General features: G+C 38.1%; 1 protein-coding gene and 1 long non-coding RNA gene across 2 annotated transcripts; one reads left to right on the forward strand and one right to left on the reverse strand.

Annotated features, from left to right (window-relative positions):
* The first annotated feature begins 273 nt into the window (after window positions 1-273).
* Window positions 274-23424, forward strand: LOC139952873 (serine/threonine-protein kinase 31-like). Its single transcript, XM_071952144.1, has 26 exons — window positions 274-475; window positions 1788-1873; window positions 2992-3105; window positions 3666-3718; window positions 4253-4323; window positions 5013-5168; window positions 5956-6051; window positions 6928-7086; window positions 7457-7619; window positions 8379-8496; window positions 9411-9603; window positions 10098-10213; window positions 10923-11100; window positions 12124-12246; window positions 13215-13343; window positions 14076-14168; window positions 14471-14635; window positions 15712-15963; window positions 16061-16165; window positions 16572-16652; window positions 16991-17113; window positions 17411-17594; window positions 18156-18340; window positions 19466-19591; window positions 20590-21175; window positions 21415-23424. The coding sequence occupies exons 1-26, from the start codon at window positions 407-409 to the stop codon at window positions 21516-21518; spliced, it is 3828 nt and encodes a 1275-aa protein (XP_071808245.1). The 5' UTR covers window positions 274-406; the 3' UTR covers window positions 21519-23424.
* LOC139952875 (uncharacterized) lies at window positions 21894-26126 on the reverse strand. Its single transcript, XR_011787921.1, has 2 exons — window positions 23418-26126; window positions 21894-23281 (listed from the first exon to the last, which is right to left on the reverse strand). It is a non-coding gene; the product is annotated as an uncharacterized lncRNA (long non-coding RNA).
* Between the last annotated feature and the right edge of the window lie 794 nt (window positions 26127-26920).

Here is a 26920-nt window from a genome sequence, read left to right on the forward strand (position 1 = left end):
GGTCTGAGGCTTCCACTAGCATAGTCTTTCTCCAAGGCTAAACGAATTTTATGTAATTCCACTTCAGGATGAAACCACTGTAAATTTCCCATGCTTTGGGGAGCAAAAAACAACAACACCTTGACATAATTCCTCAGATCGATATTCGAGGGTATAACAAAATATGCAAATTTACTACTGCATAATTCATTAGTCCTCCCGCGAACCGATGACGTAGGATGACGCGTTGTGTCTTGTGCGATGCACACAGTGTGTCTTCTGCACAAAAAGTCACACGTGCTATGCATACAGCAGGTCACGAATGCTACTCGCTGAAAAACCAAGAGCTGCCAGTGTTGGCGAACTTAAAAACGCCAACTACTTGCGGTATTCAAGCCTATTTTGAGAAGAGACAAAAGATTCCAAGATGTACAGGTTCTCAGGAAAGCCAACGTTTGATGTTTATGTGACAAACTTACCTGATGACATTGACGAGGTAAAGAAACAAATAATGGAAACATTTTTGACAGAAGTCTTCTTGAAAACTTTGCAAAAAAATAGTCTGATTCCCCCTCTGTGTGTGTGTTTGGTCGTGGTTTGGTTTGTATGTCAATATGCTGTGAGGAGACAGGGTGTCAGTCTATTCGTAAACTCGTTTGACATGCGTTAAAAAAAATCTTTATTTTGTTGAGCCATTTCTAATTCTACCTCCATGTTTATTTTGTTAAATTCATTCGATGGGCGATGCTACCTCCATGGTTCTATCAACATGGTCTGTCTACTTTGTCTACCGTTCGATATGCCCCATATATTTAATCGTACATCACACTTATTCACAGGCTATGTAATGTAGGCTACACAACTATTGGAATAAACGTCATAATTGAATTGAATTGAATTTGCCATTGGAAAAACAGTTCCGTAATATTAATAAATAAAGTGTAGACTGTACCGTGTGGCTCCATAATGCTGTAATTTTGACTGCTGTCAATGTCAGTCACTAGCTGTGATTGAGTGTGCACTGTGACTGTGTGTGAGTGAATTTCAGTTGACCTCGAGAGTCATTGTTGTCTGTTAAAAGTTTGGAAAAAATGAAAGTTTCCGTATCCTTTTAATCCTGCCATGACTTTTTTAATCGCTATGAAATAGAATGTATCTTCTTATTTATTAAATTAGATATTCCTTTTTGTTTGAATGAGTAAGAAAGTGGTGGCAGGATACAGAAAGTCTTCTGTAGAGCCCAGGAGTTTTTTTACCCCAAGGTTTATTCTGCTTCATGCCTGCTTCTGCTTGAGGAAAAGTTTCCGTATGGCGCCGCCACCTTTTCATTTGATATGAAATAATATAGTATCTAATTTACCTCAATGAGATATCCCTTTTTGTAAAAACGAGTGAAAAAGTGGTGGCGCCATACAGAAAGTTATCCCTGCTGGATACTGTGCAAACACCACAAGTTGGTTGGTATCCTGCTAGTTCAAGATAACGTTACCCTCCTGTGGCCTTCGGTAGATAGGAGGGTTACATTATCAAGTTGAAGTTTCAAGAATACACAGGGATTTACTGCTTACCAATAGTACTAAATAGGAGCATTTCTACCTCCATGACCACAGCAGGCGTGGCAGGGGTTGCTATTCCCTGGAGTGTGGTCATCTGCTGGGTGGGGTAGATCAGGGGTAACGTAATCCAAGTGTGAAAGGGCTGGTCGTTACTCCCCCAGGGTTTGGCCACAGGAATGGCAATGTGTGAAAAAGGGCTATTAAGGACTACAGTGTCTTATAAAAAAAACAATTTCTTTTGTAATTTGGTAGGATTTGATGAGACAAGAATTTTCTGCATGTGGCGTCGTTCAATCGTGCACAGTCAAAGATGGAAAGAACAACGCTGCCAAGTTTGGGTAAGAATTAAAGTACTGAGTATACAGTGCTAACACACATCGGTGTATGGGTAAAAACCAAAATTTATATTCTTTATCCCCGATGCAAATTTAACATCTATTATATCGTTGCGGTACCCGCTGTCAAAACATAGGATTCGAACTGCCTCTAGCTGCCGGCAACCTCGGTAGTCTAGTTGGTAAGACACTGCTCTAGAATTGCAAGGGTCGTGGGTTCGAATCCCACCCGAGTAACATGCCTGTGATATTTTTTCACAGGACTCGGGAAAGTACTGAGTATACAGTGCTAACACACATCGGAGTATGGGTAAAAACCAAAATTAATAAGAATTAATGTGTCAAAAAGAAATTGTTCAGTCTGACTGATGAGACATGTATACATGTCAAAGAAGACGTTTTGTCAAAACCAACAGGACTGCAGGATAAATGTCATTGCAATAACTGCCAGGATAATGACCTTCAAGCTTCGGCAAGGCCGAAGGACCACTTCAAGGTGAGGGCTACACCCTAATAGTACTTTTGACCCAAATCAACTGTCAGCAGCAACACCTTGCCACCTACTTCTGGGGCCGAAACAGGGAGCACCTTAACAGCCTATCAAAAGTCATGGGTGTCATCATTGAGGAAGAAATAGAAGGAGTTTGAACCACCGACAGATCACTAGGAGCCTGGCTAATACAGCAGAATGCACCTCTGCTGATCAGTATACCAAAGCTTGATGACATGCCAGGCCTCATGCTTCATGGAGGCAACGAAGGCGATTGCCCCCAAGTGGCCTTGGTGCCCTTGAAATGCCGCAGTAGAAATTTACAATTTCCTCATAGGGTACCCTTTACCAAGATAAAAAATGCCTTGGTGCCCTTTCAAAAATGAAGCATACAGGCCTGACATGCTGATTGAAATCAGAATTATACGATTTTTTTTTCTCCCCCAAGTGGCCTTGGTGCCCTTGAAATGCCGCAGTAGAAATTTACAATTTCCTCATAGGGTGCCCTTTACCAAGATAAAAAATGCCTTGGTGCCCTTTCAAAAATGAAGCATACAGGCCTGACATGCTGATTGAAATCAGAATTATACGATTTTTTTTTCTCCCCTTCATTTTTTATATTTTATTTTAGGTTTGTGAGGTACGCGAAAGAAGAGTCACAAGACCTGGCTGTCCGACAACTCAGCGGGAAATATCTGAACGGAAAAATTATCTCAGTCAAGAAGGCCGACTACAACAAGAAAAAGTAATAACGGACACAAATGTTTTTGCAAGATGATACTTGGTGTATCCCAACATATGTATAGTATAACAAATCTGTGAAAATTTGGGCTCAATTGGTCATCCAAATTGCATGATAATAATGATTGAAAAAAAAACTTTCACATGCCTAAAAAAGGCTTCAGGCTTGAAGTCTTTCTCAGATTCAAATTATTTAATGAGAAAAATCTCTTTCTCAAAAATTACATTACTTTAGACAACTCTCCCCTGCTGGTTACCAAATAAGTTTTTACGTAGATATATACTTTGAGTAATTACCAAACGTGTCCGGTGACCAGACACTAACTTCTAAACACTCACCCATTTATTGCACATGCGCGTGTGCGACAATAATAACGGTACCCTTTAAAACTTTTGTTTGTGATGTGCTAGTTGATGCGCGCGCTTTTAGTGACTGCATGAGAGTTCATGTTTCCATGACCAGCTACAAACAGACTATGACCATGTAAACCTCCTCCCTTTAACTCAGTAAATTATTCAGTTGATAATTTGCAATTGTTTTTCTTCTTTAAAATTTCGTTTCAGGAACACTACAGAAAACCCAATGCAAAATGGGGACATGAAACGTCAAAACAAAGGTAAATGTAAAAAATTTGTATTCAATTTTTTTATTTGTATTTGTTAAAGCCATTGGACCCTTTCGCTTCAGAAAACAAACAAAAAAAGTTCACAGATTTACAAATACCTTACAGGGTTTACAGAAGGCAATGGTGAAAGACTTCTCTTGAAATATTAGTCCATGAAATGCTTTACTTTTTGAGAAAACAGCAAAACAATATAAATTCTCGTTAACGAGAATTAGGGATTTACTTTTAACACATGTCATGACACGGCGAAATGCGCGGAAACAAGGGTGGGGTTTTCCGTTGTTTTCTCCCAATTCCGATGACCGATTGAGCCTAAATTTTCACAGGTTTATTATTTGATATAGAAGTTGTGGTACACAAAGTGTGGGCCTTGGACAACACTGTTTACCGAAAGGGTCCAATGGCTTTAAAAAAAATATTAGCAGCTATAGGCTGAATTACAATAGTAAGTACAAGAAATAATAATATTTTAAAAAATATAAAATTTTAATACAAGTTTTAATTTGATTTGCATGTTTCAACCAGGTGATCTTCAATCGAGTAGTCCCAGAAGTTTACAAGAATCTTACCAAAGAGCAGCTCAAGAATACGTAGAAGTGAGTGGTTGAATTAGCCAAATATTAGAATAGATCGTCAATACATAGATCAAGCCAGATGACCTGGGAAGGGGGGGGTGAGGATTGGTGATGTTAAAAAGGGGAATTTTGCCTTAAAAAATTGCAATTATGGAATTGTTATACTTCACAAAGTGTTATACTTTCACCATGCAAAAGTCTAAAAATATACTGATTTATACATTGTAGAAGTCCTGTACCATTTCCTTGTTAACCAGGCAGAAGAGTTAAAAAAAAATATATATATATATATATATATATATGAAATCCCTTTTTCCCTGTCTTTCTGTATCCTTCTCTTTATCCCTTTCCTCTCTCTCTTTTTTTCTATAAATGGATTTGTATTTGTTCGTACTTGTTTATGCCTCTGAAGAGCGTCTGGTTTTGATCGAAAGCTAAGGCCATCTACCCTACTCACTATGGCCAGGGCCAGGTGTACATAAAAGAACACCACCGTTTAGTTTTGGTTAATTCCTGTTTTGCGTAGCGCCCCCTACGTTCCTATTTGTATTTCCTGCTCTGAAATTCACCCAATTTACAGATTCCGACAATAAACCATTCATTCAAGAGATCTGCAAATCTAGTTTTACCCGTTCCTTATTAAACGGTGACTCAACAACATCCCTATGGTCACATATACATGAAATCCTTATGCTCTTTGTTGTATACAGCAAGAGGTTCTCGTAACCTACGTGGTGGATGCGTGTACAGTCTACGCACAGCTAGCCAATAGGAACATGGTGGAGACCAACGCCAGGCTCATGACTGAGATCAATCAGTATTGTCCAATGGCGCAACGATCGACTGGTCTGCCTGTCCTTAGTACGGTAAGAGTGGGTTAACATTAAAGACACTGGACACTATTGGTAATTGTCAAAGACCAGTCTTCTCACTTGGTGTATCTCAACATATGCATAAAACAACAAACCTGTGAAAATTTGAGCTCAATTCGTCGTCGAAAGTCGCAAGATAATGGTAGGAAAAAACACCCTTGTCACACGAAGTTGGGTGCTCTCATATGCTTGATTTCCAGACCTCAAAGTCTTATTCTGAGGTCTCGAAACCAAGTTCAAATATTTTGGTGGAAAATTACTTCTTTCTCAAAAACCATGTTACTTCAGAGGGAGCTGTTTCTCACAATGTTTTTTACTATCAACAGCTCTCCATTGCTCATTACCAAGTAAGTTGTTATGCTAACAATTGTTTTGAGTAATTACCAATAGTGTCCAGTGCCTTTAAAAAGCAACTTCTTGGCATCATAACAAGTTTTTTAGTTTCAATTTTGGTGCTTAACCGCCTGATTTCATAGGGCTGGTGACCGTAGGCACACGAAAAGACATGCTAACCTTCCGGTGCTTACTGCACGAAAATGATGACGTTCAAGATGGCCGCTTTGCTTGCTGACGTGTGAAATACGTTTACGTCTTGGCATATTTGTCTGCTACAGTTGGCACAAAACTTGCCCTTAAGCAGCGCTATGCAATTGGCCCGGATGTAGATATTTTCCTGCATTTACATAATTAAATTTGAGCATATTTTTTTGGCGTAGAACAGTGTTTTATTTCCTGAGTGATTGACACCCAGTGTGTAATTGATTTGTTTTTATTGTAACAGGTGTATGGATCCCTTTTCTCTGAGGACGGTATGTGGTACAGATGTAAAGTGATGCCAGCGTATATCTGTGAACAGGCTGAACAACAACCTACTAAGGTAAATTAACAATTTCATTCAATCACGTTCAAAAGAGATAAATACTTGCAATTTTAAATATTTTTCAGGTTGAGCAGTAAACAAAATTGACTAGAGCAGGACTGGAACCTGCGACTTCTGGTTTAATATAAAAGCAAAGGGCACTAAGGTAAAGTGCATGGATACGTTTTATAGCAAGGTTGAGCTGAATATTACGCGAGCAAACCTGTGAACGCAATCGTCAAAAGAGTGTGTTGTTTCTAGGTGACTTCACCCTCTGGGCTTATTGCATGCTCACGTTTGACGTCTGCACGCACGCACGCGCGTACCTGACGTGAAAAATGGTATGTTCAAGTATGCTAAAAACATGAGATTTTATCAACAATTTTCTGACGTTCAACATGCAGCTCAACCTCCACATTGTTAAATGGCCAATATAAGAACTAGTTAGTATAAATTACTATTTGTATTGAAAATTTTATCGTGAATCCCCCTGATGGTGAACAGGTTAGCGTCTTGAATTGGTCTCAACATTTCGACTAGCTTACTCTAGTCATCGTCAGGAGACTAGAGCAAGCTAGTAAAAATGTTGAGACCATTTCAAGAACTGACTCCGGGGTAGTGCATTTAATTACGATCCTTTAAGCTTAAGTAGTAGTCCCAGCCAATTTTGTTGATACCTTCCATTGGCCTGGGTAGTAGTTAAAAAAGTAGGACAGTTCTTTTCAGAACTGAGAAGTCTCCCGAACATCAGATAAATCTACTCCACGGTAGTAGAATAAAGCAAGACAGTTCTCAAAGAACAAACACTACCTGGCAAGTAGATACACACATGGTGTTACCGCAAACCAAACATATATTGATACCTCACCATGCAATGCCTCAAATCCTATATAGGTTGGCGTTCATTATTTGGATTACGGCAACGACGAGATGGTTGACTGGAACACGCTGGTAGAGCTACCAATGTCGCTAGCATCTCTACCACCTCAAGCCCATCTTCTGCTCTTCAGGGGGATCAAACCCACAGCAGAGAACAATGAGGGAAACAGAAAGGTAAACAGTCTACTGGGGTACAAGGATGATAAATAAGTAATAGTGGCCTCTCATGAGTATCGTGACCGAGCAGTTAAGAGCACCAAATTCAAACTCCGGTGTTTCTGATCAGAAATGTCTTTTGTTTTCTTATTTAAGTAAGATTACTTTTAACATGCACGTGTATTAACTTCTTGAGTAATAATGCATTATCAAAAAGTTGAGTTGTCAACCACTGGTTAATTTCAGAACCAACTGTTCATTTTCAATAACAACACTACTCAAAAGATATTTACACATGGGGTTATACTCCCATCATGCAAAAAGAAAAATCCTGCGTAATAATGTCCTTTAAGTCACTAGATTTTCTGGAAATGCATTTTACTTGCAGGCTGTGGAATTTCTACAGGAAGTAACGGAGAATAAGTCGGTCCGAGCTCGGTTCTATTCTCCGATGATTTCCTCGTCTAGTTTCACATCGGTAGAGATCTTTGATGGGACATCCAGCCTGAATGATGCCCTTATGCAACGTGGATTTGCCACACTGGAGCCAAGTATGGTCTTTCTGTTGTTTTATATTTGATTAAAGGCAGTGGACACTATTGGTAATAACTCAAAATAATTATTAGCACAAAACCATACCTGGTAACAAGTAATGGGGATCAGGTTGATAGTATAAAACATTGTGAGAAACTGCTCCCTCTGAAGTGACATAGTTTTCGAGAGAGAAGTATTTTCCACGAATTTGATTTCGAGACGTCAGATTTCAGAATTTGAGGTCTCCAAATCAAGCACCTGAAAGCACACAAATCGTGTGACAAGGGTGTTTTTTTCTTTCATAGTTATCTTGCAACTCCGACGACCGATTGAGCTCAAATTTTCACAGGTTTGTTATTTTATGCATATGTTGAGATACACCAAGTGAGAAGAATGGTCTTTGACAATTTACCAATAGTGTCCACTGCCTTTAACACAGATTGGAATGGTAATAAGCACCCTGCAAAATATTTTGTCTGAAATGCCCAACGTTGATTAGAAATCCATGAGATGTGGTTGGTACCCCGCTGTCGCTTCGCTCAACGTGAATGGATTCAACATTCTTGTTGAAAATATTGTGGCCGTTGTTTACTTTTTCTCAACAAGTAGACGATGTATTCAGCAAAAACTTTCACAGGTGACTTATATTGCATCTTTAATGAACAATTTCGCCTATTAATCAGCTACACCCTGACAAAACAAAATCTATAACCCAACCTTTTAAGATGTAATTGAACATTCATTATTTTGTTTAAATTTGCTTGCTTTCCTTGCAGCCATCAGTTCGTCTGCGAGTCCAAATAAAAATGCATCTAACCAAGGATCAACATTGCCTAATAGAGCTCCTGGATTGCTGTCTACACCAACACCAGCACCACAGCTGTTTCAAATCAAGTAAGAAAAAAAACTCTTGTAAAAAACACTTTATGGAACTAAACAAAATGATGAAGTCCACACCTCATTGTGTGATGTATTTGTGAAAAAATGTTGACTGTATACATTATGTGAATCAAGAGTTTTGTTACTTTACATATGTACACAAAAATGAGTTAGATCTACTCTTATTGCTTGTTGAACTCATTTTGGTTCTTGTCTGATGAACCAAATTCTGGTCCATAACAATTTTTGAGCCACACGCTTTGCAATCTTGAGCAATTTCGAGTGTGCAACCATGGTTTAACTAAAGGTTGACTATTGCGACTGGAACCATGGTTGGTCGACCATTGGTTGACTACTGTGGTGGACCATTTGGAACCAGCCTCCAGACCATGGGGATCCTGATGGTCCGTTTCATGCTAACATGATGTGTAAAGCGCCGAGGGGAACTAGTGACACTATAGCGCGATGCATAAAGCAATGGAGTGTTGAATACCGAGTTGACGCTACTCGGGCCGAACTCGACTCGGGACGTTGTGACCATGGGTTTGTCCAATGTTAGAAATTCGTCTCTGCCATCCAGGCCGATCATTGTAGGCCGATGGCGTTGAGGTCATCTATAAGCTGCGATATGTAGGTGCAGCGGAGGCTTCCACCCTGTCGAAAGGGTTCAGATGGCTGGTTTTGTGGATTTACGAAAGTAGCGAGAGGCACCTCAGGTCTCCGAAGAGCATGGCCGATCAAACGAAGACGACTTCTCAGCAGGGTTGTTGTGGCGCGGATGGTTGACTAGACTTCCAAAGTCAGTTGTTCGAGTGAGTTTGTCACTGCGCATGTACGTTATTGTTCAGTGGTCAATCAAGAGTCGACTAAATTTTTCCACAAAATTGGAGCCCTGATTTAGTGATCACAAATATTTTCACATTTTCCAGATCGCCCCAAGCGGCACCATCAAGTAACTCCAGATCGGGACCAGGAGGAGGGGCCGTGAATGTCGACAAATATAACGCTGATGTTCAAAAGTTAAAGGACAAGATCAAACATCTCGCTATCGAGAAAGAGATGTTGGAGAAAGAGCTGACGACCCAGAAACAAGAGATGCAATTGGAGTATCAGTCCGTTAAGGTACGTCAGGTCGGGTCTTGGATTTCGTTCTTGAATGGGGCACAGCAATTTTCCTTAATTAAAGCGATGGACACTATTGGTAATTGTCAAAGATCAGTCTTCTCACTTGGTGTATCTCAACGTATGCATAAAAATAACAAACCTGTGAAAATTTGAGCTCAATTTGTAGTCCAAGTTGCGAGATAATAATGAAAAAAAAAACACCCTTGTCATACAAAGTTGTGTGCTTTCAGATGCTTGATTTCGAGACCTCAAATTGTAATTCTGAGGTCTCAAAATCAAATTCAGGGAAAATTACTTCTTTCTCCAAAAGCTACGTTACTTCAGAGGGAGCCGTTTCTCACAATGTTTTATACCATCAACAGCTCCCCATTATTCGTTACCAAGTAAGTTTTTATGCTAATAATTATTTTGAGTAATTACCAATAGTGTACATTTGGCACCGGAAACCTTTGGTAATTGTCAAATTCTATTTTTATTTATCCCCTTACTAGGAAACTGCAGCCAACACTGTAACGTGTCTTCTTAAACTGGATGAGAAGCTCAAGAGGGCTATTCAAGACACTGTCGCTGAGCTTCATGCCAGAGTGGCAATTCTCAAACAAACGAGGTGAGTAAATACCTGGGTCTCTTTGACTGCGACTTCATTTTATTGAATGGTTCAAATATATTTTCTTTCTTTGATATTGTTTTTAAGTCTCAGTTAAATAAGAAAGGAAGAAACACTTAAAAGGCAAGGTATACATTTAGTAATCACTCGAAACCATATTATTTTAAAGGGTCTGGGTACTTTTTGCACAATGTCCACAGATTTACATTAAACTTACACAGTCTGAAAATAATGATTGTAGAAAGCTTCCCTTAAAATATTACTTGCTGAGGTGCTGTAGTTTTGAGAAACATGTAAAACAGTGTCACAATGAAAAAATTGTCTCAGTTTTACCATATAAAATGTATTTACCAGCTATTTTATATTAATACCCTTTTACATGCTTAAATAATGTTTTGTGTCACTCAGACGGAAATGTTTTTTGTGACTAGTTTTTACTCATTTCTCTAAAACTACAGCACCTCAGCTAATAATTTTGTCAGGGAAGCTTTCTACCATCATTATCTTCAAACCGTATAGGTTTAATATAAATCTGTGGACATTGTTGTTTTGTGTCCTACAGAAAGTACCTGAATCCTTTAAAGACAAATGCATTTTATAGCCCAAAGCCCCCAATCAGAAGGCCTTTTTAGGATAACTTTCAGATTCAGGAAAAAAACATAATCAAGCAGACATTTGATTCTCACTTTTCTACTTTCACTGATAACAGAAAACGAGTCGTGATCGATCCGGACTTGAGAGACCCTCTTGCGTTTGCGATCGAGCTCTTGACAAACTCAACCAACGAGTTTGTGAGTCTGAGTGATGGAGTGAGCGATCACGACGCCAACGATGCCTGCCAGGACTTTCTTCAGTCGCAGAGAAAGTTTGAAGAACCTGATGCAAAGGTAAATATTATTATTATTTTTATAAAATATTTGGCCTGCGGAAACACCATGTGTGTTTACTTGCAAGGTAGAGCTTGTTCTTTAGAGAACTGTCTTGCTATATATTCTACTAGAGCGGAGTAGATTTATCAGATTTTTTCGGGAGACTTCTCAGTTCTAAAAAGCTTTTATTTTTATCGTTATACATTCCTGCAAGAAATAAGCAATGGCCTGGTGTTTCAACCCTAGTAGAGTCTTTCTCGAACGCTTAAAGGCACTGGACACGTTTGGTTTAATAGCTTAAAAAACATTTAAGCAAAAACATTTAATTGGTGACTAGCAATGGAGAGCTGTTGATACCCCCATACAACATGAAAAGGCCATCTAACACCACAGTACACATGCAGTCCCTCGTCTTTACGTCCAGTCTTATGGACCCTACGGTGTATCCAAGTAGATCGGGTCTGCTGAAGTTATTCCATCTTAAACCATCAAAATCCTTGGCGTCACTTTTGATACATTCGTGACATCTACATGTTACATCTGTTGATTTTTTTTTTTCAAATCTGAATTTGCATGTTTTTGGACGATGACACTTGTTCTATTGCATTGCGGCCTCTTGTGTTTTAAAAGTTGGACTGTGCTACATGTATGCACTTTTTTTTCGGAATGCAAACACATAGTTGTGGCTGGCCTACCTGTAAAATTGATGAATGACATGAAATGAAAGCTGCTTTAAGTATGACTAAAAAGATTTTTACAAAACAAAAATTCTGTAGTAGTGAAATTTTACCATACTCTTTCTTGATGGATGTATAGGGCGTTGTAGGCGTGTTTGGGACTAACTGGTCATAAATGTTCTGGAGCTGTATGCCCCGTCGTCTTTGTATAAAACAAAACGCTTTAAGCTTTAAGTATTTTTTTGACCCCCACTGCTTCATCATCAAATTGAAAAAAATAGTGGCTATCACATGAGAATCAGTTTCAAAAGAGGTGTTTTTTTATTTTATCATAACTTGATTGGACGCCCTTACTTTCTGACAGGACCATCTGGATGAGCTCATTAAAGCTAGAGATACATCGAGACAGACGGCTTATCAGAAGATGTCCGATTTCTTAGATACTGTGAATCAACTTCCACTGACGGAGCAAAAGTCTCTGATAAAGGTATGGTTATTTCCATTGTTCGTTTGTCGTGTTCGTCTTGCTCATTGTGGTTCTCACACCCGAGTAACATGCCTGTGATATTTTTTCACAGGACTCGGGAAAGTACTGAGTATACAGTGCTTACACACATCGGTGTATGGGTAAACAACTAAATAAATATTCTTTATCCCTGATGCAAATTTAACATCTCTCATATTGTGGTTCTGTTAAAAAAAAATATAGAATTACTAAAGATGTTGAACTAAAACTGCAAGTGTGAAAGGATGCAGCAATAATGTTTAAGTGTTACAACCAAAACTCAAACCCACACTGAGCCGATCAGAAACAGCAGATCATTTAATAATAATAATAATAATGACGTCTTCTATGGCGCCGGTGTTCACAAAAGGTGCTCATAGCGCTTGCTACAATAAAAAAGTTACCTCTTGGTTGTCCTCCAGCGGTGCAAAGATCAAGAAAATTCCAAAATCCAATATCTATGGAATGTTACTGAAATGTTTTTGAAAAATTTGAGTCTTTAGGGTTGTTTTGAAAGTGTTTATTGTCTGGATGGCTCTGATGGAATGTCAAAATTCTCCAATGTTCTTATCCGCTCTGCCACAATACGCCATTTAAAGCCATTGGACACTTTCGGAACAGAAAAAAAAAAAAATCACAGATTTACAAATAACTTACAGGGTTAACATAAAGTAATGGTGAAAGACTTCTCTTGAAATATTATTCCATGAAATGCTTTACTTTTTGAGAAAACATTAAAACAATTACCAATTCTCGACATCGAGAACTACGGATTTACTGGTTACACATGTCATGACACGGCGAAACGTGGGTTTTCCTGTTATTTTCTCCCGACTCCGATGACCGATTGAGCCTAAATTTTCACAGGTTTGTTATGTTATATATAAGTTGTGATACACGAAGTGTGGGCCTTTTGGCTTTAAATTTTGTAACATTAATTTATCTTGCAGCAATCTCTGGATGAGTTGGAAGAGACCTATCAAACTCGTTCTTCTGGGGACACAAACTTGTCCTTAACAGGATGTGGCGACGCGGACAGAGAACACATTAATGTATGCATTAATTACAAGCTGTGGAAGGTAAGATTTATTCCTGTTACACCTAAATCCAGTTTCCTAGGGTTGTTAAAGGTAGTGGACACTGTTGGTAATTACTCAAAATAATTATTAGCATAAAACCTTTCTTGGTGACAAGTAACGGGGAGAGGTTGGTGGTATAAAACATTGTGAGAAACAGCTCCCTCCGAGGTGCCATAACTTTCGAGAAAGAAGTAATTTTCCACGAATTTGATTTCGAGACCTCAGGTTTAGAACTTGAGGTCTCGAAATCAACCATCTAAACGCACACAACATCGCGTGAAAAGGTGTTTTCTTCTTTCATTATTATCTCGCAACTTTGATGACCGATTGAGCTCAAATTTTCACAGGTTAGTTATTTTGTGCATATGTTGAGATACACCAACAGTGAAGACTAGTCTTTGACAATTACCAATAGTGTCCAGTGTCTTTAAGCAGACATTACTTAACAGCTCTCTGCTAAGCAGAAATGCGCAGGATACCAGTATACAGTTGTCCTTTCAGAAAAGGTTTGACATGGTTGTTTGGCTGGTAACCTTAGTCTGGTAAGTATAATTTTGCTGTGCTGGGCTCAATAGGTCGACGAAGAGAGGGAGAATAATGGAAGAAAAATACACCCTTGTCGCACAAGTTGTGTGCTTTCAGATGCCTTGAATTTGAGACCTCAGCTGAGGATTCTTTTTACTCACACACATGTCCATTGTCTCATTTTAAAACTTCTTGTTTCATCTTTAGGAGAAGAAGAGCCAGCAGCTGAAATCTGTGCGTGAGAACACGGACGCGAGAGCAGAAGAGTGGAGACGAGTTATCCAAGCCAACATGATCGATGTGAGTCGAATGAGTTCTTTCAGAAACTCAAACCACTAAGTAGTAATAATAAGATGGCATTTATAGAGCGCCTTTTCCATAGGATGCGAAGCGCTCGGATGCCTCCAAAACATTTTTTTTTTTCATTTTCATTCATTCATTTTTATTAAAAAAACAACTGTGTGTGTAGAGTGTGTAGATTCAGTACGAATCTACAGTTGAGTGTACATTAATAAAAAATAATCTACACTTTCATCAGTAGAGTGACGTCACGGAAATAGTTCATTCAAAAATAATTTTTTTTTTTTTTTACCCATTTACAGCAATTCGATCTGACCTCTGACGATGCCTCCACACTGCAAACCACCGCCACTATAGATGAACTTGCTCGCTTGTTGAAGGTTGCCATAGAAACTGAGATTGTCACCACCGGTCAGAGCGGTGAAGATTTGTGTTGTGCCAGCCAGGAGTTACTGGAGAAAAACAAGGTAAAAAAAAATTGAAATGATAGAATGAGAGAGACAATTATTTGAATCGATACTGACAGTGTTTTACTTTGATTTGAGAGCATTTATAGTTTTTTGAGGTAGTTAAATGTAGATATCATTTTTATTAATTTTATTATAAATGTCTTTATAATTCACACAAGTGGACTTCTTTAAAGCCATTGGACCCTTTCGGTAAACAGTATTGTCCAAGGCCCACACTTTGTGTATCACAACTTCTATATCAAATAACAAACCTGTGAAAATTTAGGCTCAATCGGATTGGAGTCGGGAGAAAATAACAGGAAAACCCACCCTTGTATCCGCGTTTCACCGTGTCATTAAATGTGTTTAAAATAAATCTGTAATTCTCGCTATCGAGAATTAATATTGTTATACTGTTTTCTCAAAAAGTAAAGCATTTCATGGAATAATATTTCAAGAGAAGTCTTTCACCACTAACTTTCTGTAAACCCTGTAAGTTATTTGTAAATCTGTGACCTTTTTTTTCCTGTACAGAAAGGGTCCAATGGCTTTAAATCATTGACTGTTTAAAATGTCCACTAACGTAACTGATGACACAGAGCAACTTAACGTAGTATTTGGCCTGGTTCATACTTCCGACGAATGTGATACAAATGTTGACGTTACAAATTCAAAACAACTGATTTACAACTGTTGAACTGCTAAACATTCTCTGCGAAAACAGGCATGCATGTGCTGTCAAAATTTGCTTTGCATGCGCATTTGCAGGGAGTATGAATCGGGCTTTGTGACCCTTGTTGCACTGATGCGACGATATATAAATCCATTTTCTATTTATTTATTTATTATTTTTTTTTTTAGACTGTCTTAATGTTTGCAATTTTCATTCCACAAATTGTTCTGTAAGGTCCTTGTATTTTCATTTGTTTGGATTGCTGTATATTTTCCTGTTGAAAAATTTTAATATTTTTATAATTATCTTGTTATGCCCTGGTGTACATTTTATGGAATGGGCGCAGTATAAATGAAGAAATTATTATTTGTTATAATTATGAAACTAATGATGCTTATTAGACTTTGTTTGTAACCTTCAGGAGGAGTCTAAACAAGAAGCCACTATTTTAGAAAACACAGTCTGCGTCGTGATAATTCATCTACGAAAAGAACTCAACGCAATCAATAAGCTCATCCATCTACAAACCAGCTACACAGAGACTAAGTCTGAACATGTGAAATGGCTGACGGCAAAGCCGGACGTCTCTAAACTACTTGCCACTCAGAAAGTCATCAAGTCTCTGCGATCGAAGCTTCGACACAAGCTGGCCTACAAACTGGACCTGGAGGAGGTAGGTTTCGGCCAGACTGGGTGTGTAATAAATTAACTATCGAAATAAATAACCAACTAAATAAATAAATGAGTTGAATCTTTTGTTTTCTTTTAAGGAGTCTGAAACGAGCGATGATGGAGAACTTAAAAAAATAGAAGAGGAACTCGCCGAGATACGCTTGACTTTACAGAAAGCATACGTTGATGAGGACGGGTTGATGGTACGTTAAGTGAAAAGCTCTAAACACATTGATACATTTCATCGTCATTATGGCGACAACTTTTTTTTAAAAACTTTTTTTTTAAAGTTATCTTAGCCCTAGATTTTCTAGCATTTCAAATCCAGCTAATTTGAGATAAAGATCTTTCATGATGATGATGAATGGTGTGTTTTCTTTATTGAAATCTTGAAGGGATTAATAATATCTGGTGTGAAGGCTCTCAGAAAAATTTATATCCAGTTTGGCCCAACCCCAATTTCAGTGAGACCAAGCAGCTCAAAGTTAGTTAACGGTACATCGTTTCTCAACTAATAAAGCGCTATACAAGAACCCAATATTATCATTTTAGTATTATAATCATTAATACTGTTTATAGACTGTTGGTTGACTTGTTTTCTCATGACAGGTTGAGTTGGCCGACTTGAAACATCGACAGTTTGGAGAGCTATCCCATCAGTATCCCAAGTTTGAGATTGAATATCATTTGGTAAGACACAAATTTACATTGTTGTTAATAATTACGTTATCATGTTACTTTTTTGCTCTTTTATTGATATTATTTTAAAGGGAAGGAATACAAATAGTTAAAAAAAGAAAATAATAATCTTTTTGACATTAATTTTTTCTCAGGTTAGTTTTATTGTACATATCCACATTTGTGTAGGATTAAAACAAATCAAAAAGTTCTAAATACCAAAGCATCTGATGTGTTTGTTTATCTTTCTTTAATTTTTAATTTTTTTTAGGGGGGGTGCTTTAGGAAGCTGATAACTCCCTTATTTACATTGTTATCTTACAATTTAATTATTTATTTTCCATTTTAAGACCAAGCTAGGAGCAGTAAAGCTCGGCCGTAGCATTCAACACTTGGACCTGAAACCCTTACCAGGATGTGACAAGAAGATGATACGTCTTGGCCAGTTTGACAACAAACCTGTCGTTATTAAGGTAATCGGCTACCAAAGTTCTTTTAGATTACTATTGGTCTTACTGGGAAATTTATAAACTGTGTCTTTACTGTTTATTGATCGAAGCTGTCTATTAATCCAAAGGATGCAGCAATAACAGTTTAAAGGACACGCGTGTCATAACCGGGACTCGAACCCACACTCTGCTGATCAAAAACACCCAAGCTTTAGTCTGGTGCTCTTAACCGCTCAGCCATGACACACCCCATCTTATCATGATATGTCATTCAAGCAGTTTGCAACAGCAACTTCCATTTTCTTTGTTTTTTTCTTTCAGTCTTTCTTCATCTCGGATGACGAGGCGCGTGAAGAATTCCTGGTTCAGGGATCTCTGACCTGGGCTTTCCGTCCGGAGGGCTTACTCCGTCTTGATGCCATCTACACCTTGCCCGCTACAGGAGAAGTTCATGTCCAGTTGCCTTATCTTGAGATGGGGTCACTGGAAGCGGCCATCGCTAAACGTAAGATAATTAATACTGTGGCGTGTTGTGGCTGAGAGGACAAAACACAGAACTCAAGCTTTGGTGTTTCTGATCAGCAGAGTGTGGGTTCGAATCCCCAGCTGTGACACTTTTGTCCGTAAGCAAGACACTTGGCCATTGCTTCGTCCTTCAGATGGGACGTAATGCCGTTGGTCCAGTGTTTTGTGTAACACACATAAAAGAACCCAGTGCACTTATCGAAAAGAGAAGGGGTTCGCCGCGGTGTTCCTGGCTGGATTGGTGGCATATTGCGCCACAGCACTTTGTAAACCATTACATGGTTCTATGTAAAAGGAGAGACCTCATATTTCAAAAGCCTAGTCCCACATACCTTGTAGGAAATACTGTATGTTTCAGCGCTTTGAGACGCGCTTCGGGTGTATAAAGCGCTATATAAATATTGACTATTATTATTATTATTATTATTATTATTATTATTATTATTATTATTATTATTATTATTATTATTATTATTATTATTATTATTATTATTATTATTATTATTATTATTAAAGTATTACTTTTTTCTTTCTTTCTTAGAGGATTGTTATGCTTCAACGCCACTCACAGAAGACGAGTTGAATTGTATCTTCCGTCAGGTGCTTCAAGGCTTGAATCACATGCATGAAATATCCGTCGTCCATGGGGCGGTTCATCCACGGAACGTTCTCTTAACGAGCCGCAACTCTGCCGTCCTAGCCGAGTGTGACTACTCCAAGACGCCTGTAAGTTCAAATTTTGTGTCAATGTTTAGCAGGGAGGAGATGCTTCCGCCTCAAAGCAGAATGCCAACTTTCCTACTTTGAAACCGCGTATTTTCTTTTCAGTTGTGACGGTTTTTTTTAAATCCCAAACTTTGGCAAATAAAAAATTTGTTATTAAAAAAATTTAAAGGAAAATAATTTTGTACGTGTGTTCAACCTCCCGTGACTGACAACATATTTCAGTCTTTTTCATTTTTTTTTTAGAATTTCATCCCTGGTTTAGACGCTGTAAATTCAAATTTTCTCATAATGGTGTGTTGTGGCCAAGCGATTCAGTGCAGCGGACTCAAATTCTGATGATTAGGTCATCGGAGTTTGTGATTCGGGTCACGACTCTTATCTCCTTAAGCAAGACAATAACTATAATTGCTTCTCTTCACCAAAGGGTGAATGATACATGTGAGAGCAGAGATGGTTCTTGTGGTTGACTTAGCTAAGTGCGCTACATAATTTGGTAGCGCAGGCTGAATACTCCCAAGGGAGCTGAGATGGTTTAGGGAATTAATTAAATGGCCCATTGACCAGGGGTATTAATGTTGCGGCGCCGTGTTGTGTACTCTGTAGAGAGCTGAGATTAGAGCTGAGATGGTTTAAGGAATTAAATAATATGGTCCAGTGACCAGGGGTAACAATTTTGGAGCACTGAGTTGGGAAATAAATTATTTTGTAACATGCATGATATTCATACTACTTCAGTCTTATTTCCGATTTGTTTTGCCCCTCTTGGAATTTAGAAAAAAAATTATAGGATAAAATAGAATTTAAATGGTTTGAAGGATTGTGTCACTGATGTCTGATTGTGTTTCGTATAGTAAATTTTGTTTTCGAACATAGTCGTGATTGATCGACACAACTGGTCCACCAAACAGGTAGTCGCAACTTTTTTGTAGTAGTAGTCATGGCGGAATGATCAACCGAGAAGTTGAATAACAGTAGTCATGACTCGACTAAGCAATCCATTAGTCGTGACAACGTCACTAGACGCATTTGTCATAGATGTCAATTCTACTTCCAACTCAAATCAACTCCCTCATCCAGTCTGTTTTTCTTTGAAATGACGATTCTTACCCTTTATTGTTACATCAGACTCAGCGAGCTCAACAAGGGTACATGTCTAGAAACGGACTCGCCTTCACAGCGCCTGAGATCAGCAATGGTGTTGAAGCTTCTATGGAGTCCGATATGTACTCATTTGGAATTCTACTTCTGTGGGTAAGTCTGCAATCAGTCAGTCTGGCTCGGGGGCGTGCTTTGGCGGCTGTAACCAATAATTGTTGTGGTGACTGGCCAGTGATTAAACCAACAGCCAATTTAACCAAAACAGTGATTAGTTACGATCGTTAAAACTCGCCCCAAATGATGTCACTCACTCACTCACCACTCACTCATATGCAAAGATGACCTGGGTCTGTCATGCTGACAGCCAATGCCCACACCTTAAAGGCAGTGGACACTATTGGTAATTACTCAAAATAAATATCAGCATAAAACCTCATTTGGTAACGAGTAATGGAGGGAGGTTGATAGTATAAAACATTGTGAGAAACGGCCCCCTCTGAAGTGACGTAGTTTTCGAGAAAGAAGTAATTTTTCACAAATTGGATTTCAAGACCTCAAGTTTAGAATTTGAGGTCTCAAAATCAAGCATCTGAAAGCACACAACTTCGTGTGACAAGGGTGTTTTTTTTTCTTCATAGTTATCTCGCAACTCCGACGACCAATCAAGCTCAAATTTTCATAGGTGTGTTATTTTATGCATATGTTGAGATACACCAGAAGACTGAGAAGTGAAGTGAGAAGTGAGAAGACTGGTCTTTGACAATAGTGTCCATTGTCTTTAAAGGCATTGGACCTGTTGGTAATTGTCAAAAACAAGTATTCTTACTTGGTGTATCTCTCTCAACATATATATGCACAAAATAACCAATCATTATCATAGATGTTAAACAAACGTTGGAATGAGAGAGACTAGCTGTTGCCAGCTCGGCCTTTATATCTCCCTTTGTGGGACAGGAAGGTCATCTTAACATACATACCAACAGACTGGCATACAACATGGCTGAAAATATTATGGAGGCCATTGTGATGATATCAGTTTAATAAATTTCACCTAACCAATAAAAACATACTGACACTCATTCACCGTGTTTTATTGCAGAACATTATTTGTCTTACTACCAAGATTTAAAATGTCTTTATTTTGATCATAGGCACACTATCCTGACACTAAGTTCTCCAGCCTCCTGAATGGTACGCCTGACCTTTCAGTCGTCGACATAAGACCATCCGTCAAGGAAAGTGTGACATCTCTTCTGAAGTCTACTCCAGCGACGCGCCCATCTTCGGACGTACTCCGATCTAAGTATTACTTCCAGTATGCAACCTCTGACGAAGGAAGTGATTCTGCATCACAAGAGGACCACGTGGAGAAGGAACAGGGGGAGGAGGTACACGCGGAGGATCAGCAAGAGGTGGATCAGGGGGAGGAGGTTGAACTAAAGGATGGGCCCAAGGAAGAAGCTGCCGTTGAAGAGAAAGATGAGCCTGAAGTTGTTGCGGAAATCCAGGAGGAAGATGTTGCGAAGGAAGAGCCGAAAGAAGACGAGGAGGTTCAACTTCTCGACGACGAGCTTGCTGATGAGGACGGAGTCGAGATAAATTTCGTGGAGAGAAATGGCGTCCAAGAGGAAACTGTGGAGATAAAAACGGTCGTTGACGAAGCGGAAGATGGTGAGAAGACGGAGGTAGAGAAAGAACCCGATAGCGAGGAGCGAACCCAACAAGTGACGACTGAAGGTAAATATTGAATTTCTGTCCTCTAATCCCGACTTTTAATTTGCCTTCTAATTTTTGTTTTCTTTTTCTGAGACCCATCTGCGTCGCCAATGTTGTGTTCTCCACTTTTAGCAAACTGATTCAATCACTGTAGTGTTCAATTAAGTGTCAAGCCTGGAATTACACGAAGGCCAAGCAGGCCATGGCCTTCCTTGCCCTTATATAACAATATTCATCTGAGCTTCCTCTGGTTTATTCAGCAAGCCCTTCATCGGGATCCATCCTCTTAAAGAAGATGGCCATCGCCATGGCAAACAGTGAAGAGAATGCATCTCCAAAAAAGCCAGATGGATCTGAGATATGACCACACCCAATCATCTTGGACTCGGTGGTTGGCCACACCCTATCATCTTGGACTCAGTGGTTGGCCAAACCCGAACATCTAGGACTCGGTGGTTGGCCACACCCGATCATCTTCAACTCAGTGGTTGGCCACACCCAATCATCTTGGACTCGGTGGTTGGCCACACCCGATCATCTTGCACTCAGTGGTTGGCCATCTTTGACTCGCTGGTTGGGTTTAGCGTTCAGGTTTGATTAGGGGACGTTCACAATTATTAACATATTTTTCACAAACGTACAAACCATTTGCTGGGAGAGAGGGGTTTATGCATGCTGCCGTTCATTTTCGAACGAAAATGTTGAGTTATTGAAACTTACATTAAGCTTCATGGCCTTCTTTTGCACCGTTAGATAAGACGCAGTGTTTTTTTCTGTTTGACCTTTTGAAAGTGGGATAAGCTGTGTCTTGAAAGCAGGAAATTATGGTTATATGTATTTTTTTTTTAAGATGTACAATCTCATATTTTTTCTTAGATCTGTGCTTGAAATAACAGGGTTTGCATGCAATTGACAACTCAATATTGAATTGTGTTAACAAAACTCTTCACACACTTTTAGGGGGAGGGAAGGGGTATTTAAAAATGTGTATTGTTTGTACGCTTGAGAAAATATTGATAATTGTGAGCGTCCCCTTAACAAAATGTATCCAAAGTCATTCATTTGTGTCTTTATCACCAAAATGTTTATTTCAAATTTTTCTCAAAGCCAAAGATATTATTGCCAATTTCCAACAATTGTTTGAATAGAAATGTTAGTGTGCCAACTTGAACAGTTTTGGGGTTGAAATTGTGCACCAATGACTTTTCTAACTATTAACAGGTCCACGTTATCAAAAACTATGCAGCCAAATTTCTAGTTACATTTTTTATATCTTAAGGGATGTATTTTTTTGCAGGGTTTTTCTTCTTTCATGTTTGTATTCAAAGTCGCCATTGGCAAGTTGCCGGGTGTATAATATTTTAATCACAGTTATTAAAAAAAGTATATGTATTTCAAAATGTTACCGGATTTTTAAAAAGTAGAAGTAGATCTTTGATGTTGTCTTTATTGAACAAAAACAAACAATAAAGGCCTGTTGTTTTTAAGGCTGGCCATGTTGGTGCTATTTTTTCCCAACCTTTTTGTTGTTCCATACGTATGTAATCTTAATGATAGAATCAGGTTTTAAACCACAAGGGAAACTGACTGGGTAAGATTTATAATAATTTGGGGTTGATCAGAGAAAAGTGTATATTATAAAAGTCACATCCCGTTAAGGTGATCCCCTGGCTGCCTCTTCCCAGGTTGTATTTGGGTGTGATCCCTGGCTACGCGACAGTTAATTGTTGTATGGCTTCCGACTGGCACCCACGAACAAAGATAGGGAGATTGCCAACAAAGGACTAGATAGATAGCTCAGTTTGTAAAGTGCTGGCAGTCAAAGCAGAGGCCACTGGTTCAAATCCCACCCTTGTCATTATTTCTTTGTTCAACACCAAATTATTAAACAATTTTACCCAGTCGGCTTCCCTTGTGGTTTTAAAGTTATGACAGTAGTAAGAACTTTACTATTATACACATTTATGTATTTATGTTTCAAGTTTTAATATTTTGTTGTGCCAACTATCCATAAAAAGAATAATGACAAAAACATGTTCTTTGGGACTTTTGTTGAAATCCCAAGATACAACTAAGAAAACCCACCAAACCATGAAACTTATAATCACCCCTTTTATTTTTGGCTACCTTTGCTGAACTTTTCTCGAGCAACTCATTCCAAATCCAAATTGAGGAGAATTTCTCGGGAGGTATTTAGATTTATGTTCTCAAAATTGAAAATTGCCAACCATTCTGTTATAATCACCCCTTTTATTTTGGCAACCTTTGCTGAACTTATTCGAGCAACTCATTCCAAATCCAATTTGAGGAGAATTTCTCAGGATTTATTTAGATTTATTTTCTCAAAATTGAAAATTGCTAACCATTCTGTTATAATCACCCCTTTTATTTTGGCAACCTTTGCTGAACTTATTCGAGCAACTCATTCCAAATCCAATTTAAGGAGAATTTCTCAGGATTTATTTAGATTTATGTTCTCAAAATTGAAAATTGCCAACCGTTCACTTCGAATATTACTTACATCCATAACAATGTAACTTATCATTGTTACTGTTGTGGCCCATGCAGTTAACAACGGCCATTACAAATGTTAGTTTAAGTCGACAAGAACACTGTGTGTTAAAATTAAATAGACTAATTAAAGGCACTGGACGCTCTTGATAACTAATCAAAATAATTGATAGCATAAAAACTTACTTGGTGACGAGTAACGGGGAGAGGTTGGCAGTATAAAACATTGAGAGAAACGGCTCCTTCTGAAGTAACGCAGTTTTGAGAGAGAAGTAATTTCTCACTAAAATATTACAAAAAAGGACTTCAGATCTGAAGCCATTTTTAATAGGCATCTGAAAGCACACACAATGGTGTTTTTTCTTCCGTTCTTCTATTCAAACTTCAATGACCAATTGAGTAAAAAAAAATTACAGGTTTGTTAATTTTAGCATATGTTGGGGTACATCAAATGAGAATACTGGTCTTTGACAATTACCAATAGTGTCCAGTGCCTTTAACTGTCTGGAAGCTGATTCCTCACTCTGCCATTTATTTGCCATTATTACATGTTTTAGTTTTAAAGTGCTGCCGTAATGCTTTATATAAATAGAAGAAAACAAGGTCAAAGTATTACACAGGATTGGAAGGGATAAAAAAGGTTTTGTTTAATTTTATTCTGAAAGCTTATATTAATGATTATTAAAGGCAGTGGACACTATTGGTAATTACTCAAAATAATTATTAGCATAAAACCTTTCTTGGTGACGAGTAATGGGGAGAGGTTGATGGTATAAAACATTGTGAGAAACGGCTCCCTCTGAAGTGCCATAGTTTTCGAGAAAAGTAATTTTGCACAAATTTGATTTCAAGACCTCAGATTTAGAACTTGAGGTCTCGAAATCAATCATCTAAACGCACACAACTTCGTGTGACAAGGGTGTTTTCTTCTTTCATTATTATCTCGCAACTTTGATGACAGATTGAGCTCAAATTTTTACAGGTTAGTTATTTTATGCATATGTTGTGATAAACCAACTGTGAAGGCTAGTCTTTGACAATTACCAATAGTGTCCACTGCCTTTAAATCTTTGAGAAAGACTGCAAGGGCGAAGCAACAGGACATTAACTTTTGTTTGCCCTTATACCTTTTGGTTGGTCAGCCTCTTGCAACAGCTTACTCTGTTTTCTGATAAAGAAGTTCATACATTTTTTTTCGTGTAATGTTCCCTTTTGAATTTTTTTGTTTAGGAAACTATCTGAAATCCTTTAAAAATAACAAGACACAGCTGATTTCAGTTGCTACACAAACAAAGGACAACGTGTTAAAATGCTGAAAATTAAGCATGGTTTCTCACTATTTTCTTCTTACGCATCGGTTAAGCCCAGATTTCACAGGCTTATTTTATGTATTGGTAATGGTATTGGTTTATTTCCATTTCTGGTCACTGCCTATATTTAATAGCTGAAATGTTACAATGTTTTCCAAAAACATTAAATGATTCAAATGGTACAAAAGACACATGCAAAACAATAAACAAAACATGAAAACAATTACTAAATAGAGAAGGTAATTGATATACGGTTTATCACATAAAACATAAACACTCTCAGCCACTTGTTTTGTCAGCTCTATCAATCCTGTATTATACCTTTAGAGTAATTTGTAGATCTGTACTTCACATCTCTACCGTATTGCCCGGTATCCGCAAGCCCTGACAATTTCTTTGAAATCAAATATTTGACTTTTGAAGGTTTGTTTACGCCAAATATTTAGAGCAAAGTCCATGCAGTGCCACCAACACGCAATCTGGTTTTTGTATATATTCACCTGTTCAGAAATGTGTTATTCTAGAGTGCGTTTTCTTTTACCAAGACAACTGTCATCCAAACAGCTTGACTCTGGTAAAGTCAACATAAATTCTTTGAAACGTATTCTACGCTTTGGTTCTACATTCAGATAGATAGACAACAGGTTTGTGTTTTGTATATGCTGGGAAGTTATAATAATAAAGTCAATGTCATTACCACATGCCCAGTTTTGTGTGTACGCCCACAGAATAGCTTTTTAGTTTACATGAAACCAATGTTTTCTTTTGAGACAACAAAACACATTTCAAGTTGTCGTATTCGTAAACTTTCTCCTCCATGATATTCAGTGAAGATTTCAGCTATTTTCGAAGTGATGACATTTTGATGATAATACTACAGTGGCCCTGAAGGGACATTAAAACGCATAAAATGTATGATGTGCTATTATGCGACGGTCTTTCAGGGCCATCGTACATTACCAAACTTGCCACGAACGAAGTAGTTAACTTCTGATCAAATAAGTTACGAGAAAGTAGTAAAAGGGGAAATAATATAATTTTGATTTCAGCACCGATGAAGAGACAGTTGCCTTTAAATTTTTATCTTTTACTGATTGTTACATTTTGTTTCGGGTATTTTGTTTTCTATTTATTTTGTACAAATAAAATGACTTCTTGTTGAGTTATAAATTGCTTGAGTTTTTTTTCTTGAAGTCTACGAAGTGTATTATAAATAATTAGATTAAAAGGCGCGAGGACAAGTTAAACACTTCACCAGACCAGTGTCAACATGCTTCCCCTGTGAACGGGCGTCGTTATTTACTTAAAGGAACACGTTGCCTTGGATCGGTCGAGTTGATCCTTGAAAAGCGTCCTGTACCAGTTTTTTTTATAAAATCGGTATGGTTAGAAAGATGTTGTAAAAGTAGAATACAATGATCTACACAAATATCCCTAGAAATTGCGTGGTTTTCTTTTTACCTCGTCCAGTAACACGGTCGGCCATTTATGGGAGTCAAATTTTTGACTCCCATAAATGGCCGACCATGTTAGTTCGCGACGTATAATGAAAACCGTGCAATTTTGAGTGATACTTGTGTGGATAATTATATTCTACTTTGTAAACATCTTTCTAACCATATGCATTTCATAACAAACGGTTTCAAACGCTTTTTATAGACCAACTCGTCCGATCCAAGGCAACGTGTTCCTTTAAAGGCACTGGACACTGTAATATTACTCAAAATAATTGTAATATGAAGAACAAAAACGAGCAATAGAGATATGTTGCCAGTATTCAACATTGTTAGAAACGGCTCCCTCTGAAGTAACTTAGTTTTTGAGGAAGGGGTAATTTCTCACTTGAATAACCTAAGACTTCGGGCAATTTATTATGCATCTGACTGAAAGCACACAATTATTTTACAGTTCGTGTTGGTGGGTTTTTTCTTCTTCTTGCAACTTT

Source organism: Asterias amurensis, chromosome 21 (genome assembly GCF_032118995.1).
Source record: "Asterias amurensis chromosome 21, ASM3211899v1".
NCBI lineage: Eukaryota > Metazoa > Echinodermata > Asteroidea > Forcipulatida > Asteriidae > Asterias > Asterias amurensis.

What these genes read in the sequence shown, in the direction of transcription:
- LOC139952873 (XM_071952144.1), top strand. Translation starts at nt 407, where the DNA reads ATGTACAGGTTCTCAGGAAAGCCAACGTTTGATGTTTATGTGACAAAC. An exon ending in ATTTGCCACACTGGAGCCAA is followed by an intron (nt 7,620 to 8,378) that starts GTATGGTCTTTC and finishes CTTTCCTTGCAG; the next exon opens with CCATCAGTTCGTCTGCGAGT. An exon ending in TTGAAGAACCTGATGCAAAG is followed by an intron (nt 11,101 to 12,123) that starts GTAAATATTATT and finishes ACTTTCTGACAG; the next exon opens with GACCATCTGGATGAGCTCAT.